Source organism: Myxine glutinosa, chromosome 1, assembly GCF_964187855.1.
Source record: "Myxine glutinosa chromosome 1, kmMyxGlut1.1, whole genome shotgun sequence".
NCBI lineage: Eukaryota > Metazoa > Chordata > Myxini > Myxiniformes > Myxinidae > Myxine > Myxine glutinosa.
In genome coordinates, this window is record NC_136261.1 from 338,346,386 (window position 1) to 338,364,994 (window position 18,609).

The following is an 18,609-nucleotide window of genomic DNA, read 5'->3' on the forward strand; positions in this document are numbered from 1 at the left end:
ATTACTGTGCTGGTGGGACCATCAAATCAGCAGATGTGCCGAGCGAGCTGAGGAGACGTGCGGCACGGTCGGGTTATACGGCGTTAATAGCTTTCGTCAAAATATATCCTTAACAGACTTTCCCTATTTGCAAAGATTATCACTGCGGTTCAAATTCACTCCCGAGACCAGGTAGAGGGGTAGAAAGTTCAGTAACTAAAAATTCAGGATATAGATAAAATAAATCATACAAAAATATGCTGATATATATTGGCAGTCAGATATTGTTGGTAAACAAAGTTCTCCAGATACAAAGTAATGTTTGGAAGATGTTAGAAAATTATCATGTATATACAGTAGTTATGCAAATTATGTTGAGGAGTTACAATACTCCATAGTGAGTGATGCAGGTATTAAATGATTGGATCCAAGTCAGACCACATGGAATGCAATTTGGAATGTGGCAAAAACAGTTCGGACATGTGGAAAAAATTTTGAATTAATTTATATTAAGTAGGACTAATTAGTAGGACAAATACATTTTATAATACTAGGGCATGCCCGTACTATATATATATCTAAAATTATATCCCCCCCCCTCTATTTACATGAAATGGTTTGGTCCATTCGCAAAGTCAAAGCGAACGGCTTGCGAGTACGGTGACAATCCCCCCCCTCTATTTACATGAAATGGTTTGGTCCAAAGCGAACGGCTTGCGAGTACGGTGACAATCCCCCCCCTCTATTTACATGAAATGGTTTGGTCCAAAGCGAACGGCTTGCGGAGTTTGGTAAAGAAATCGCCATAGCTCGGTAACTACTTGTCCGATTAATATGAAACCTTGAAAAGGCACATCCTCGGGTCCCCAGCAATATACCTGGCAAGTTTCAAGTATATCGGACCCGTGGTTGTCGAGAAACAGCGGTCACAGACAAACACACAGACACACAGACACACAGAGATTACTGGAATTATAGATAGATGACTCCTAATTACTTGGCACTAATCTTATTATATCACATTCTTTCTTCCAGCATCCAGTGCACTACCATCTCATGTCATGCCTCATTCTTACCCACAATCCTTATTACCTCCACACCCTACATCTCCATTCTCTTCCATCAGCCTTGATATTGTGAAGAGAAAAAAAAAGAAAAAACAGAAAGCAGAATTTGCCACAAATGCGTCAATGGAAAGGCCTCTGCCATTTTACCTTTGACCTGCTCAATCTAAAATTGAATCAGTTCATCTTTGTATTACTGTCCGTAAGTGTGTTAAGTATGGTTGAAAATCTCTTAAGTGGTTCATAAATTATGGCAGTTACACAGATTTTCAATAAAAGAGCACTTAACCTTAGGCCTTTTGAAACCAAAATCGAATCATTTCAGCTTTGCATGAAAGTCCATACTTATGCCAAGTTTGGTCAAAATCCCTTCAGCGGTTCACAAATTATCGTGGTAATGAAAATCTGCTACTTTCAGCAAGTGAAATTTCACCTTTTGCCCCCAAATTCGAATTAGTTCATCTAGACATCATATTACACTTTTTACCAAGTTTGGTAAAAAAAAAACCCTTCAGCGGTTTACAAGTTGAATGAATGAATAAATGAATGATCGTTTTAAGGCCATTTCTCCCCACTAGAGCGGGGGTTAGCCTTGCGGGCCCCATGACAATCATGGTTCCCTGTTTGAGGCAATGTTTTTATGGCCGGATGCCCTTCCTGACACCAACCCTTAGTTGCCTCTTATGATGCGCAGGGATATGGTGTACCTATTCTAAACAAGGGTACACACCGGGATCATTCATCCCAGAAAGGTGGTCCTCAATTAGCCGACCTCGGAAGGATGACAGGCTGAGTCAATCCCACTGGCGTTAATTCAGCAATCGACCAGGATTCGAACTCAGGATCCTAGGATCCCAAGCCTGCACCCTAACCGCTAAGCCAACACCAGGCTGGTTCACAAGTTAATGCGGTAAAACAAAAATTGATCACGGACGCACAGACAGCCGGCTGGATGTACAGACGGACGTTTAAAAAAACTTCGGTGGCGGAGGCATAAGAAACAGTTAAAAACTTAAAGAATCAAGGAGGGAGCTTGGGGCCTTGAAGATAAATGAGGTAGCATAAAACACTGAGAAGAACGGATCACAAAATAGTCTATATCTTAAATGCAAAAGCAACAACCCTTGACAGTTGATGTTAAACCACACAAGGTTAAGAAGAAATTTGAGATCTTATGAACGGTGACATGGTTGCCATTTCATACCAACACTGCAACACCAGGCCTTTCCGCATCCCTGGCAGGACTGCGAGCAGAAAATTTGGGTGTAGATCGACCACTGATGGGAGGAGAGGAGCTTGTGAGTGATGAAGTCGTTAACGAAGGTGGCACAGAGCCCGTTGCCCGTAATCGAGCAAGAGTGACACTGTCCAAGCTGCCACTGCCTACACGGTTCTCAATTTCCTCTGCCCGCTGCTCTGTCGTTTCTTTTTCTTCCTGAATCAATCTGTAATTTGGCAGCAGGTGGAAAATTTATGATGGCAGATTTATATGAGGCCAGTGAAAGGTACACTTCATCCTTCATAAAGTTTAAAGACAAAAAAAATTCCCCATGTGTTATTTCTTAGACATACAGAGACATTTCGATTAGAAATAAAGAGACATTCTGATTAGATATATAGAGGCATTTAGATCAGACATATAGATTATAGAGGCATTTATATTAGACATATAGAGGCATTTAGATTAGACATATAGAGGCATTTAGATTAGAAATAAAGAGACATTCTGATTAGAAATAGAGACATATAGAGGCATTTAGATTAGACATATAGAGGCATTTAGATTAGACATATAGAGGCATTTAGATTAGACATATAGAGGCATTTATATTAGACATATAGAGGCATTTATATTAGACATATAGAGGCATTTATATTAGATATATGGAGACATTTAGATTAGACATATAGAGACATTTATATTAGACATATAGAGGCATTTATATTAGACATATAGACATTTAGATTAAACATATAGAGACATTTAGATTAGACATATAGAGACATTTAGATTAGACATATAAAGGCATTTCAATTAGACATATAGAGACATTTATATTAGACATATAGAGGCATTTATATTAGACATATAGAGGCATTTAGATTAGATATATGGAGGCATTTATATTAGACATATAGAGGCATTTATATTAGACATATAGAGGCATTTAGATTAGACATATAGAGGCATTTAGATTAGACATATAGAGGCATTTATATTAGACATATAGAGGCATTTATATTAGACATATAGAGGCATTTATATTAGACATATAGAGACATTTAGATTAGATATATGGAGACATTTAGATTAGACATATAGAGACATTTATATTAGACATATAGAGGCATTTATATTAGACATATAGAGACATTTAGATTAGACATATAGAGACATTTAGATTAGACATATAGAGACATTTAGATTAGATATATGGAGACATTTAGATTAGACATATAGAGACATTTATATTAGACATATGGAGGCATTTATATTAGACATATAGAGACATTTATATTAGACATATAGAGACATTTAGATTAGATATATGGAGACATTTAGATTAGACATATAGAGACATTTAGATTAGATATATGGAGACATTTAGATTAGACATATAGAGACATTTATATTAGACATATGGAGGCATTTATATTAGACATATAGAGACATTTAGATTAGACATATAGAGACATTTAGATTAGACATATAGAGACATTTAGATTAGACATATAGAGACATTTATATTAGACATATGGAGGCATTTATATTAGACATATAGAGACATTTAGATTAGACATATAGAGACATTTAGATTAGATATATGGAGACATTTAGATTAGACATATAGAGACATTTAGATTAGATATATGGAGACATTTAGATTAGACATATAGAGACATTTATATCAGACATATGGAGGCATCTATATTAGACATATAGAGACATTTAGATTAGACATATAGAGACATTTAGATTAGACATATAGACATTTAGATTAGACATATAGAGACATTTAGATTAGACATATAGAGACATTTAGATTAGACATATAGAGACATTTAGATTAGACATATAAAGGCATTTAGATTAGACATATAAAGGCATTTCAATTTTTTTTTTTTTTTTTTTTGTATACAAGATCGAGGCTCGTGAAAGAGCGAAAGACATATAGACATATAGAGACATTTATATTAGACATATAAAGGCATTTCAATTAGACATATAGAGACATTTATATTAGACATATAGAGGCATTTATATTAGACATATAGAGGCATTTATATTAGACATATAGAGGCATTTATATTAGACATATAGAGGCATTTATATTAGACATATAGAGGCATTTATATTAGACATATAGAGGCATTTAGATTAGATATATGGAGGCATTTAGATTCGACATATAGTGGAATTTAGAATAGACATATAAAGGCATTTCGATTCAACATATGGAGACATTTAGATTAGACATATATAGACATTTAGATTAGACATATATAGACATTTATATTAGACATATAGAGACATTTAGATTAGACATATAGAGACATTTAGATTAGACATATAGACATTTATATGAGACATATAGAGGCATTTAGATCAGACATATCGAGCCATTTTTATTAGACATATAGAGACATTTTTATTAGACATATAGACATTTATATTAGACATATAGACATTTATATGAGACATATAGAGGCATTTAGATCAGACATATAGAGCCATTTTTATTAGACATATAGAGACATTTATATTAGACATATAGAGGCATTTATATTAGACATATAGAGACATTTAGATTAGATATATGGAGACATTTATATTAGACATATAGAGACATTTATATTAGACATATAGAGGCATTTATATTAGACATATAGAGACATTTAGATTAGACATATAGAGACATTTAGATTAGACATATAGAGACATTTAGATTAGACATATAGAGACATTTAGATTAGACATATAGAGGCATTTCGATTGGACATATAGAGACATTTAGATTAGACATATAAAGGCATTTCAATTAGACATATAGAGACATTTATATTAGACATATAAAGGCATTTATATTAGACATATAGAGGCATTTAGATTAGACATATAGAGGCATTTAGATTAGACATATAGAGGCATTTCGATTGGACATATCAATGCATTTAGATGAGACATATAGAGACATTTTGATTCGACATATAAAGGCATTTAGATTAGACATATAGAGGCATTTAGATTAGACATATAGAGGCATTTCGATTGGACATATCAAGGCATTTAGATGAGACATACAGAGACATTTTGATTAGACATATAAAGGCATTTAGATTAGTCATATAGAGACATTTTGATTAGACATATAAAGGCATTTCAATTAGACATATAAAGGCATTTAGATTAGACATATAAAGGCATTTGTATTCAACATACAGAGGCATTTAGATTAGACATATAAAGGCATTTAGATTAGACATATAGAAACATTTGGGCAGATTCCATGTTAGTGGTCAGGAGAATGTAATGATTCTCCAAGATGATGATGTAAAACCTTAAAATATTATTGTTGGTCATGCAACCTCAGGTGATTTGCATGAAGCTTTGCAAGATAAACTTGGTATTGGCATCATAATAAGCTATATTACACCAGCTCTTGTCACATACTCGGGCCTGATAGAGAGTGCTTGGGCTAATATTTGTCCAACCACATATGGGATGGGCAAGACTAAAATTTGTGTAAATATTAGAGGAGCTGAGATTTATCATCTAGGTCAGAAATTTGTTTGGTATATTTTGTCAAATGTTTCTGATTACAAGGACTGGTTTAACTCCGTTGTAAATTCACAATTCGGGCACAACTTGTTCTCAGGTTAATACAAGTGTGCATGCAAATGCATCTAGATACAAATTAATACAGATACACCTCCACTCATTTATTCGTCTTTTTTCTTGCCTGTGAAAACAACTTCCACATTCTCTTCAATCGCCTTGATGCCTTCAGGTCTTAGACAGCTGTTTGCCACCATCTTACATCATGTATTCAAAACCATGACCTTTTCTACACCCATTAAACCACCCACCTCAATTTAACTTCTGTATCCATCTTATCCACCCCTGCATTCTCTCCTACCCTTCAACCTTACCCACCCACATCCCTTGTGTCCGTCTCTGTTTATTATCTCCCTTGGCCATGTTGTTGGCATTGCCCGCATTCTTCTTCTTCTTCTCTTTCTTCTGTTCCTTTTGTTGAGTTTCATCCTGATCTGCTCTGTATTTTAGCTCTTCTATTAGCATTGACTGTATACTAACAAAACTAGAATGCCACTCTTTGACATCGCGGCATCGACTCATATGCCTCCGCCCACATTATTACATCACATCATCATACACATTTGTACCAAGTTTGATTTAAATCCCTTCAGCTGTTTTCAAGTATCACATTTTTACCTGAGATGACCTCTGACCTTTTGACCCTGAAATCAAATCAGTTAATCTTTGCATCATAATACATACTTGTATCAACTTTGGTTAAACTCCCATCAATGGTTCACAAGTTATCGGGGAAACAAGATTTTCACCTAACATGACCTTTGACCTCAAAATTGAATCAGTTCATTTTTACCTCATTATACACACCTGCACCAAGTTTGATGTAGATCCTTTTAGCCATTCTCAAGTTATCGCGGTAACGAAAACCTATCAAGGACGGCGGACAGATGTATGCATGGACGGACGAACGCACGGACAGGCCAATGCACGGAAAACCCGAAAACATGGCGCCTCTGGCTGTATTGGCTGTATTGCTCAATTGCTGTATTAGACTTCTATTGGGACATCTTGGAAGGTGTAAGAAAGAATGGTCTTTGAACTACGAGTATGAATATGCGCCTTTAAAAAAAAAAAACAGATAAATATAGATATGGTTTCAAAAAAGGACAAATTCTATCAAATATGGTGGCAATATAAAAATAATAACCATCAGCGTTTCATAACAAAATGCAAATAGCAGTATTATAGACAAACAATTACGACAGAAGTACTATGTTATTCAGGACTTCCAAACCTGATCTCTTTGTTTATGGCGTCCAGTTGTTCCTGCAACATGAGCGCTAGCGTCTGTGCATCAGAATGTCCACCGGGTGATAGCACTTCGGCAGAACTGAAGATGGGATCATTATCATCTTCTGGATCTGAAACCTCAGCATCACTCTCGAAAGCCTGGGCAACACTGGCCAACACACTTGCCTGCTGCACGCGCTGCCAGTCCTGCTCATTAAGAGTTTGCACCTACACAAAGCAAGAAGAAAGAGCTCATCATTTCAAAGATCTGATCAAATTGAATATCATCTTTGCCATGACTACAGATAATAAAGAGGCACAACGGTAGTTTAAATTAATGCTTCTCGCATTTGCAAATAGGTAAATGCTCAGTAGTGATGAAAAGTATTTTTTTAAATTATAGAATCATTATTAGTATTATTATTCTGAAATTACTATTAAAGCAGTTTCTAAGGCTTATCGTATGGCTTGTACATATGTTAAAAGTAGGGTAAGGATATTGAAGAGGAGATATTAGTCTAGCTTTATATGAAATATATGGACATTAGGAGATAATCGATGAATCAACACAGTCTATTGGATAAACCTGGGGTCACGGCATCATGAGCTATATGCTCAAATGGGAACACCAAACAAGATTTAGACCAGGAGGGAGAAAGAGGGAAAGAGAAAGAGGGAGAAAGAGAGAGAGGTTAGGTGAGTGGTGGGAGGGGGATTAGGATATGCGGAGAGGGAGCAGAAATAAATAAATAAAGAGTCATTCCTGAGGAAGAAATTGGACATGATTTGAATGAGCAAGAGTAGAATCGGTTGAAAGATAGAGAGGAAAAATAACAGGAATAAGTACAGATACATTCAAAGTACACCGCCACCATGCCAAATAAATAACTTGTCCTCCGGCGCCCGGCAAAGCCGCCGTGTAGCACATGGAGACGGAATTGGGAGAGAGCGGTGTACATTAACTGATTGATTAATTGCTTCATTGTGTAATTAAAATAAATAAATAATAATCGTAAATTAATTTCTCAATCTATTGGCTAATAGCATACAAAAAACACCAGTGTTTCATCTGTCTGTAACGTGTTCAAAATTAAATAAATAAATAAATAATCAAAAAGTTAAACAATAATGAATCGATTACTTGATTAATCAATAAATCAAAAATACCCTTTACAGCCAAATCACTTGGTCATTGTCGTGTCCAAATATCAGCTTCCCAACTCAAAAGGTGACTGAGATATTGCCCAGATGAGAAAGAAAATAAATAAGTTCTTAATACAACAACAACAACAACAGGCATTTTAAGGCCATTTTCCCTGCAAGAGCGGGGGTTAGCCTTGCGGTCCCCATAACAATCTTCTCCGTTTTGCCCTATTTTCTGCATGTCCCCTTGTTAACTCGTTTGCCCGCATTTCTTCAATAAGTTCTTAATAAATCGATAAAAATAAAGTAATTAATCAATTAATAAAAAAATAAAAAAATAAAAAATAACGTTTTGCCAAAGCTCATGCTCACTATTGTGCCCAAATTTCAGCTTACTAGCTGAAAGGATGGCTGAAATATCGCCCAGACAAACAAACAAACAAGAAAGCAAATAAGAAAAAAAACAAGAAAGAGCAATCTGAGATTGCAGATTGCAGATCATCACCAACCTTACCAATTTATATCATCACCAACCTTATCAATTTATATCATCACCAACCTTATCAATTTATATCATCACCAAACATATCAATTTATATCGTCACTAACCTTATCAATTTATATCATCACCAACCTTATCAATTTATATCATCACCAACCTTATCAATTTATATCATCACCAACCTTATCAATTTATATCATCACCAACCTTGTCAATTTATGTCGTCACCAACCTTATCAATTTATGTCGTCACCAACCTTATCAATTTATGTCGTCACCAACCTTATCAAGTTATGTCGTCACCAACCTTATCAATTTATATCATCACCAACCTTATCAATTTATGTTGTCACCAACCTTATCAATTTATGTCGTCACCAACCTTATCAATTTATATCATCACCAACCGTATCAATTTATATCATCACCAACCTTATCAATTTATATCATCACCAACCTTATCAATTTACACTACTGGTCAAAAGTTTTATAACACCTCAATTTTTCAAGTTTTTATTGAAATTTATGCAGTTTAATGTCCAGTGAATAACCTGAAATGGTACAAAGGTAAGCAGTAAACTGCTCGAGGTTAAAAAAAAAGTTTAGGTTAGCAAAAACGGGAAAATAATGTAAATTGCACAGTTATATTGTAAAACAAGTACAAAAAGTTTTAATTAAAACAAAAGCCGCGTCGATGTTACACAATGCCTAGATGCAGCTGTGCCTATAACGTCGATGTTATAGGCACAGGACATTCCTATTGATTCGATTACTTGATGTTATTTTTGTGCAAAGTGAAAATATATCTCGGCAATTTCCCGTGTGTGGCGACGAATTTTTAATATATCTCGGCATTTTCCCGTCTGTTATTTCAGGCGGTGTATGACTGACAATGCCGCGATTTAAAAAAAATATATCTCGGCAATTTCCCGTGTGTGGCGACACGTGAACGAAGCTATGCTCCTCTCTCCACATTATTGTGACGACGTATAAATTAAATATTTCATCGTGACGATTGTCATCAAATGGACGAATTTTTAATATATCTCGGCATTTTCCCGTCTGTTATTTCGGGCGGTGTATGACTGACCATGCCGCGATTTAAACAAAATATATATATCTCGGCATTTTCCCGTCTCTTATTTCGGGCGATGTATGACTGACCATGCCGTGATTTAAAAAAAATAAATCTCAATGGACTTGAAGTTACAGGCTTTTGAGAATTCATTTCGTTCTATAAAGGGCAACTTTCATCGGATTTTCTTCCCGTTTTTTTTCAACCGAGTCTAAAACTATGTTAGCGACTGTGAAAAATGAAATGATATATCGAATTTGATTTGAAATAAAACTGTGTGAAAGAGGAAGACACCACGGGCCTACAAAACAGGCCTCAAAGCTATGCGAGTTAATAAAATGGTGGATATTTGTTTATATGAAGGCTCTCCCAGAATGGGTGGAGCTATGGTTCCCAGAATGGGTGGAGCTTTGAGGTTTTGTCTTCTCTGCAAGAACAAGAAGAACAAGAAGAAGAAGAACAACAACAACAGCAGAGGGCACTCTATGAGCAGCGTCTGCGACGCGGCTAAAAAGGCCTTCTTCAGGGAACAAGTAATGGGTTAACAACTTACAGCTGTTCTGCAGTAATGTAAGTAAATTAAGCCTTGAAAGTTGATGCAAACAATTCCTAAATGTGTCCCAACCTCTGCTGATTACTTGATTAGAAACCCCATGTCTGTAGAAAGCATTATTGGAACAGACTGTTATTACACCCTCTGAAGCATTATTTGGACAATATTGCACTGCAGGAAGTAGTGTATTGGAAAATGGAGGAAACTCTGACAGGAAGAGGTCTGGCAGACCCAAAGCCACAACAGAATCAGAAGACAAGTTTCTGAGAGTCAACAGCTTGCGTGAAAGGCGGCTCACAGGACAACAGCTTCAAGCACAGCTTAGCACTGGTCGAAGTAAGCAAGTCTCAGTTTCAACTGTGAAGAGAAGTCTTCGAGCTGCAGGTTTGACAGGTCGAGTGGCAGTAAGAAAGCCATTGCTAAGATTGCAAAATAAGAAAAAGAGGCTTGCCTGGGCCATGAGGCACCGCCAGTGGATTACTGAAGACTGCAAGGTCTTATGGACTGATGAATCAAAATTTGAAATCTGGTTCATCACGCAGGGTTTTTGTACGCCATCGAGGAGGCGAAAGGATGGTTCCTCAGTGTGTGACACCAACTGTCAAACATGGAGGAGGAAGCGTGATGGTCTGGGCTCTTTTGCTGGATCCAGAGTCGGCGACTTGCACTGGCACCCTGAACCAAAAGGGCTACCACAGCATTTTGCAGAGCCATGCAATACCCTCTGGTATAGGCCTAGTTGGTCATGGTTCATCCTACAGCAAGATAATGACCCTAAACACACCTCCAGGCTATGTCAAAACTACCTTCGAGGAAAAGAACAGGACGGTAGGCTTCAAATCATGGAATGGCCAGCACAGTCTCCAGACTGAAACCCCATCGAGCTGGTTTGGGATGAACTGGACAGAAGGGTGAAAGCAAAGCAACCTACAAATGCAACACATTTGTGGGAACTTCTGCAACAGTGTTGGGAAGAACAGCCCGAACAATATTTGATTTCCATTGAAGAAAGAATGCCACGAGTGTGTTCGGCGGTTAAATCTGCAAAAGGTGGCTACTTTGCTGAGTCAAAATTTTAAATTAAATTTTGTTAAACAAAATGATTCTATGATTTTTTTTTTTAAATCTCCAATTGTTTATTTGTTCTATGCTTAATTTCAGAGTACATTGAGACATTAAACTGCGTAAATTTCAATAAAAATTGGAAAAATTGAGGTGTTCTAAAACTTTTGACCGGTAGTGTAGATCATCACTAACCTTATCAATTTATATCGTCACTAACCTTGTGAATTTATATCATCACCAACCTTATCAATTTATATCATCACCAACCATATCAATTCATATCGTCACTAACCTTATCAATTTATATCATCACCAACCGTATCAATTTATATCATCACCAACCTTATCAATTTATATCATCACCAACCTTATCAATTGATATCGTCACTAACCGTACCAATTTATATCATCACTAACATTATCAATTTATATCGTCACCAACCTTATCAATTTATATCATCACTAACGTTATCAATTTATATCATCACCAACCTTATCAATTTATATCGTCACCAACCTTATCAATTTATATCGTCACCAACCTTATCAATTTATATCGTCACCAACCTTATCAATTTATATCGTCACCAACCTTATCAATTTATATCACCAACCTTATCAATTTATATCGTCACCAACCTTATCAATTTATATCGTCACTAACCTTATCAATTTATATCACCAACCTTATCAATTTATATCACCAACCTTATCAATTTATATCACCAACCTTATCAATTTATATCGTCACCAACCTTATCAATTTATATCATCACCAACCTTATCAATTTATATCACCAACCTTAACAATTTATATCGTCACCAACCTGATCAATTTATATCGTCACCAACCTTATCAATTTATATCACCAACCTTATCAATTTATATCACCAACCTTATCAATTTATATCGTCACCAACCTTATCAATTTATATCATCAACCTTATCAATTTATATCGTCACCAACCTTATTAATTTATATCGTCACTAACCTTATCAATTTATATCACCAACCTTATCAATTTATATCACTAACCTTATCAATTTATATCGTCACCAACCTTATCAATTTATATCACCAACCTTATCAATTTATATCGTCACCAACCGTATCAATTTATATCGTCACTAACCGTATCAATTTATATCACCAAACTTATCAATTTATATCACCAACCTTATCAATTTATATCGTCACCAACCTTATCAATTTATATCGTCACCAACCTTATCAATTTATATCACCAACCTTATCAATTTATATCGTCACCAACCTTATCAATTTATATCGTCACCAACCTTATCAATTTATATCACCAACCTTATCAATTTATATCGTCACCAACCTTATCAATTTATATCACCAACCTTATCAATTTATATCATCACCAACCTTATCAATTTTTATCGTCACCAACCTTATCAATTTATATCACCAACCTTATCAATTTATATCGTCACCAACCGTATCAATTTATATCGTCACCAACCTTATCAATTTATATCACCAACCTTATCAATTTATATCGTCACCAACCTTATCAATTTATATCGTCACCAACCTTATCAATTTATATCACCAACCTTATCAATTTATATCGTCACCAACCTTATCAATTTATATCGTCACCAACCGTATCAATTTATATCGTCACCAACCTTATCAATTTATATCGTCACCAACCTTATCAATTTATATCGTCACTAACCTCATCAATTTATATCACCAACCTTATCAATTTATATCGTCACCAACCTTATCAATTTATATCGTCACTAACCTCATCAATTTATATCGTCACGAACCTTATCAATTTATATCGTCACCAACCTTATCAATTTATATCGTCACCAACCTTATCAATTTATATCGTCACTAACCTCATCAATTTATATCACCAACCTTATCAATTTATATCGTCACCAACCTTATCAATTTATAACGTCACTAATCTTATCAATTTATATCGTCACTAACCTTATCAATTTATATCGTCACCAACCTTATCAATTTATATCGTCACTAATCTTATCAATTTATATCGTCACCAACCTTATCAATTTATATCGTCAACAACCTTATCAATTTATAACGTCACTAATCTTATCAATTTATATCGTCACCAACCTTATCACTTTATATCGTCACTAACCTTATCAATTTATATCGTCACCAACCTTATCAATTTATATCGTCACCAACCTTATCAATTTATAACGTCACTAATCTTATCAATTTATATCGTCACAAACCTTATCAATTTATTTCACCAACCTTATCAATTTATATCGTCACTAACCTTATCAATTTATATCGTCACCAACCTTATCAATTTATATCACCAAGCTTATCAATTTATATCGTCACCAACCTTATCAATTTATATCGTCACCAACCTTTTCAATTTGTATCGTCACCAACCTTATCAATTTATATCGTCACCAACCTTATCAATTTATATCGTCACCAACCTTATCAATTTGTATCGTCACTAACCGTATCAATTTATATCGTCACCAACCTTATCAATTTATATCATCACTAACTTGACAAATTCATATTGTCCCTACCCTCAATCAGTTTAGATCGTCACTTGCGTCAATTAATTTATTCAATTAATTTAGATTGTTGCTTACATCCATCAATTTCGATCATCAGTGAATGAAATGAATGAATGATCGTTTTAAGGCCATTTCCCCCCGCTGGAGCGGGGGTTAGCCTTGCGGGCTCCGTGACAATCATGGTTCACTGTTTTGAGGCAATGTTTTTATGGCCGGATCCCCTTCCTGACGCCAACCCTTACTCGTGTCTTACGATGCGCAGGGATACGGTGTACCTATTCTAAATCGGGGTACACACCGGGATCATTCTTCCCAGTGAACTGGTACTCAATTTCGATCATCACTAACCTCAATTAATTGAGATCTTCCCTTGCGTCAACCAATTTGGATTGTTGGTTGCTTGCCTCGATCAAATTATATCATCCATCACTTGCCTTGATCATTTTGGTGTATTCTTTGTCAAAATCATTTTCAATCACTTGCAGAAATGATCTTTGCTCATTTGGCCAATAATTGATTTCACTCTTTTGCCAACGCTCTCCCCTCTGTTCGAGTGTCCCTGCCTCACCTTGCTCAGTTTGCTCAGCTTGCTCATGGAAACCAAGGTCTTGAAGATGAGTGGAATCTCCCACGATGAATATGAGTCTATGTATGGATCCATCACTTTCTCATCACAGACCGGTCGGTGGTCTCTGTATTCTAGCACCTCCTTTTTGGTCTTTCCGTGCTTGGCCCCCCACCGCTTGCCTCTCCACCCCCACCGCCTGCACCTTCACCCCCACCGCCTGCACCTCCACCCCCACCGCTTGCCCCTCCACCCCCACCGCTTTCCCTTCCACCCCCACCGCTTGCCCCTCCACTCCCACCGCTTGCCCCTCCAACCCCACCGCTTGCTCCTCCACCCCCACTGCTTGTCCCTCCACCCGCACCACTTGCCCCTCCACCCCCACCACTTGCCCCTCCACCCCCACCGCTTTCCCCCTATGTTTGTGCAGCGTGCACGTTTTTTTTTTTTTTTTTTTTGTATACTGAATCGAGGCTCGTGAAAGAGCTAACATTTATTTCACAAACAAATCAACCAGACAAACAAAATATACAAAAGAGGGAGCGGAAGACAAGATGGGGAGAGAAGGGGAAGGACACAACCACAACATTTGAGAGCAGGGAGAAGTGTGGGAGGGAGAGGGCTTGGGGGCAGGAGGCGTGGGAAGGGGAGGGGGGGGTGGGGAGGGGGAGAGGTATAAAACACATGGGGACCGAAATTAGCGGGGGTAGAAAAGATCAAGGTTTTGGATGGGGGAGGATAAGAGATGGTGGGGAACAGCTGTTTTAAAGACCTGGAGGGTGGAGTGGGATTGAAGAGAGTGAGGGAGTTTGTTCCAGAGGCGGGAGAAAAGAGGAATGAAGGAGTGAAGGTGAGCAGAAAGTCTTGATTTTGGCAGTTTAACCATAAGAGGGTTGCAGGCAGATCTTGTGCGACCTGTAGGAATATTTGGGGGACAGAGCCCAGAGAGGGCTGGGGGGGCAAGGCCAGAGAGGAGTCGGTAGAAGACGGAAAGACCACCAACCTGCCTGCGGTGAGTGAGTGAAAGGCCCTTGGAGTTAGCTTCATCGCGGGAGATTCCAATGATTCTGAACTCTTTGGTTTCAACAGCGTGAAGACGGGCTAGGTGTGAGGCAGGAGCACCAGACCAGAGGGGAGAGCAGTATTCCATAGAGCTGCGGATGAAAGCCTTGTATGTGGTGAGGAGCTCAGGTGTGCCAAGGAAGGACTTCACACGACGGAGGATGCCCAGTCGGCGACTGGCTTTGGAGGCCAGATTTGAAATGTGGTTTTCCCAGGAAAGATCATGGCAAATAGTGAGACCCAAAAGCTTGAGTGACAGAACTTCTTGGAGAGGATTATTCAGAAAGTGGATGGGAGGGTTTTCCAGTCGGTCTTTTCGGAGAGACATCGTAAGAGTGTGAGATTTATCAGGATTGAAAGACATGTTCCATTTGTTTGCCCAGTCTGTGATTTTGTCCAGGTCTGCAGAGAGTGAGGAGGCTGCAGACTGCCGATCTGAGGGATGAGGAATGGAGCGACAGAGAGTAGAGTCGTCAGCAAAGAGATAGAGAGGATTTTCAAGAGAGTCAGAGAGATCATTGATGAAGACCAGAAAAAGCACAGGGCCCAGAACACTACCTTGGGGAACTCCAGCCTGAACAGGAAGAGGAGATGAGAGAAACCCATTCAGGGCCACACGTTGACTACGACCAGAGAGGAAGTCCGCCAGCCATGCGTGGAGATTTCCATGGATACCAAAGGAGGAGAGTTTGGTGAGCAGAGCAGGGTGCCAGACCGTATCGAAGGCACGTGAAATGTCAAGGGAGACAACTCTAATTTCCTGTTTGGCGTTGAGGACCTCCATCCATTGTTGAGAAAGCAGAAGCAGCATGTCCAGAGTAGAGTGACCAGGTCTGAAACCAAATTGATGATCAGAGATCAAGCCATTGGAGAAGAGGAAAGATTTCATATCTGAAGCAATGATGGATTCCATGACTTTGCTGATAATTGGGAGAAGGCTGATTGGTCGGTAGTTGCTGGGATCTGTTTTTGTAAATTGTTTACAAATTTCACTTTCACTTGTTGTTTCACTGTAAATTCACTGTAAATGAATTTACATTTTACAAGTTGTTTCACTGTAAATCCCTCTTCTGGTGAACCTCCCAAAATCTAGAATCACTGCTCACCTCCGCTCATTCATTCATCTCATTTTCCACCTCTGGAATAAACTTCCACATTCTCTTCAATCTCGTTCTTCCCTCCAGGTCTTCAAGGCAGCTGTTCACCACCATCTCAGATAGTCTGCCATCCAAAACCATGATATTTTCTACTCTGGTTAAACTTCAGTCTCCCCCCAAGCCCACCTCCTCCAAATTTCCAGTTTTCCCTCTCTGAGAGTTTGCTTCTGTATCCATCTTGTCCACCCCATGCGTCCTCTCCTACCCCTCATTCTTACCCGCTTCCCTTATTTGTTTGTCGCTATCTACTCGTATTTTGACTCTCAATCTTACTGTTGATGTTTTCAATCCTCCCTCTCCTGTTCATTATGTTCTGTTGCGTCCTAATCCATTCTGTGTTTTCGCTGTTCCGCGAGCCATGACTTTGTCTATATTCCACGAAGCATGCAGGCCATACTGGCTGGAAAAAAAGAAGTTATCTTACTATAATTCACCAAATGTCTGTCTGTCTGTTCACAGGTACCGCAAAAACGGCTGAACCGATCGCAACGAAATTTTGGGTGGGTAATCCTGGGACCCTTGGAGTAAAATAGGCTATATTGTTTTTCCAATTAGGAAAATTTTTCCAATTTTCCAATTTTCCAGTTTTTCCAAACACGATGGAATAATATTTACCGATATGAACAGTGATGTGGCTTTTATTGAAATTCTACAAATACTGTTTAGATTTTGATGATTTACGTGTGATATGATTTAACGGATGTTTATATAAATCGTTTAAAATGAAAAAAGCCTTCAATTTCTGATATTTTGCCTTTTCATTTGGGCCTCCCAATTGAAGCTCCGCCCGTAGGGAGGGTACTGTTGCTAGTTTTATTAATTTGCCAAAATGAATTTCCTTCATTTGCCTCCACTCAACTGAACTTTTTTTTTTCATTCCTCTTGGAAGTTCCTTGTCTATACACAAGGCTTTGTTGAAGATGGCAATTCGACCAATAATCAATAGCAAGTGTAAGCTAACGCTTTTGGATGCTATTTGCGACTTTGTGTGCAAATGGCTTTGATATTTTGGTTGTCATTCGGTGAAAAATGATCATCTAAGTTTTGGTTGGGACTATCAGCATTTTTATTGAAATAAATGGGAAAATTCTGAGATTTGGAATAGCTGGCAGGTATCACGACATCTTTGTGGAGAAACTCTAGAGGATATAGATAGCCAACGAATGGCCCATGAACTAAGAAACCATGCAAAAAGAAAATCACAATATAAATTCATAGGTCTTACTACAACATCTTACTTCACTAGAATTTCTCAGCCAAATAAAACGTTCTTAATGTTTGCACAAAACAAGAAAATTATTCCGCATTATCATGCATCAGAAAGGACACTTTGCAACAAGGCCTGGAATTACTTGCTATTTTACCCCTCCATTAATGACATGAGTTCAATCACCATTTAACCTCGGATTGTATTACTATACGTCACCACAACACTGAGTGAACATGAAGGTAGACTTACACAAGAGGAAAACTCCGGTGAAGCAGTGGAAAGAAAGCATCAAATAGATGGAGAGAAATTAGCATTTTAAAGCATAATACATCACAATAAAATGGCAGTAAAAAAAAAAAAGAACAGTCATTATGTCCCTCAGGAGAATAACTGCTTAAGTTCAGTCATAAAATAAGCAATTTACAAAAGATTAAAAGGCCAGAAGAAGATTTATTTTAAGAACAGGTTTTCTCCACATAACAAGAAGGTTGTTTCTTTGGTTTAACACGGTACTGCTAAATCACGTCATGACCTTTGATGCTTGGAAGGTCACATATAAAATAAAAGATTATTCAGAAGTACTAAGTGGAAAAAGTACAGGTAG

The 18,609-nt window shown here is 37.5% G+C and overlaps 1 protein-coding gene across 2 annotated transcripts in view; it reads right to left on the minus strand.

Moving 5' to 3' along the window:
• Positions 1 to 18,609, minus strand: part of LOC137412574 (liprin-alpha-1) — a 394,428-nt gene that overhangs the window by 72,666 nt on the left and 303,153 nt on the right. For both annotated transcript variants that reach the window (XM_068097905.2, XM_068097904.2), the window contains exons 14-15: positions 7,115 to 7,338; positions 2,248 to 2,488 (exon numbers count right to left, since the gene is read on the minus strand). In XM_068097905.2, the coding sequence (XP_067954006.1) occupies positions 2,248 to 2,488; positions 7,115 to 7,338 (465 nt within the window). The remainder of the gene's footprint in view (positions 1 to 2,247; positions 2,489 to 7,114; positions 7,339 to 18,609) is intronic.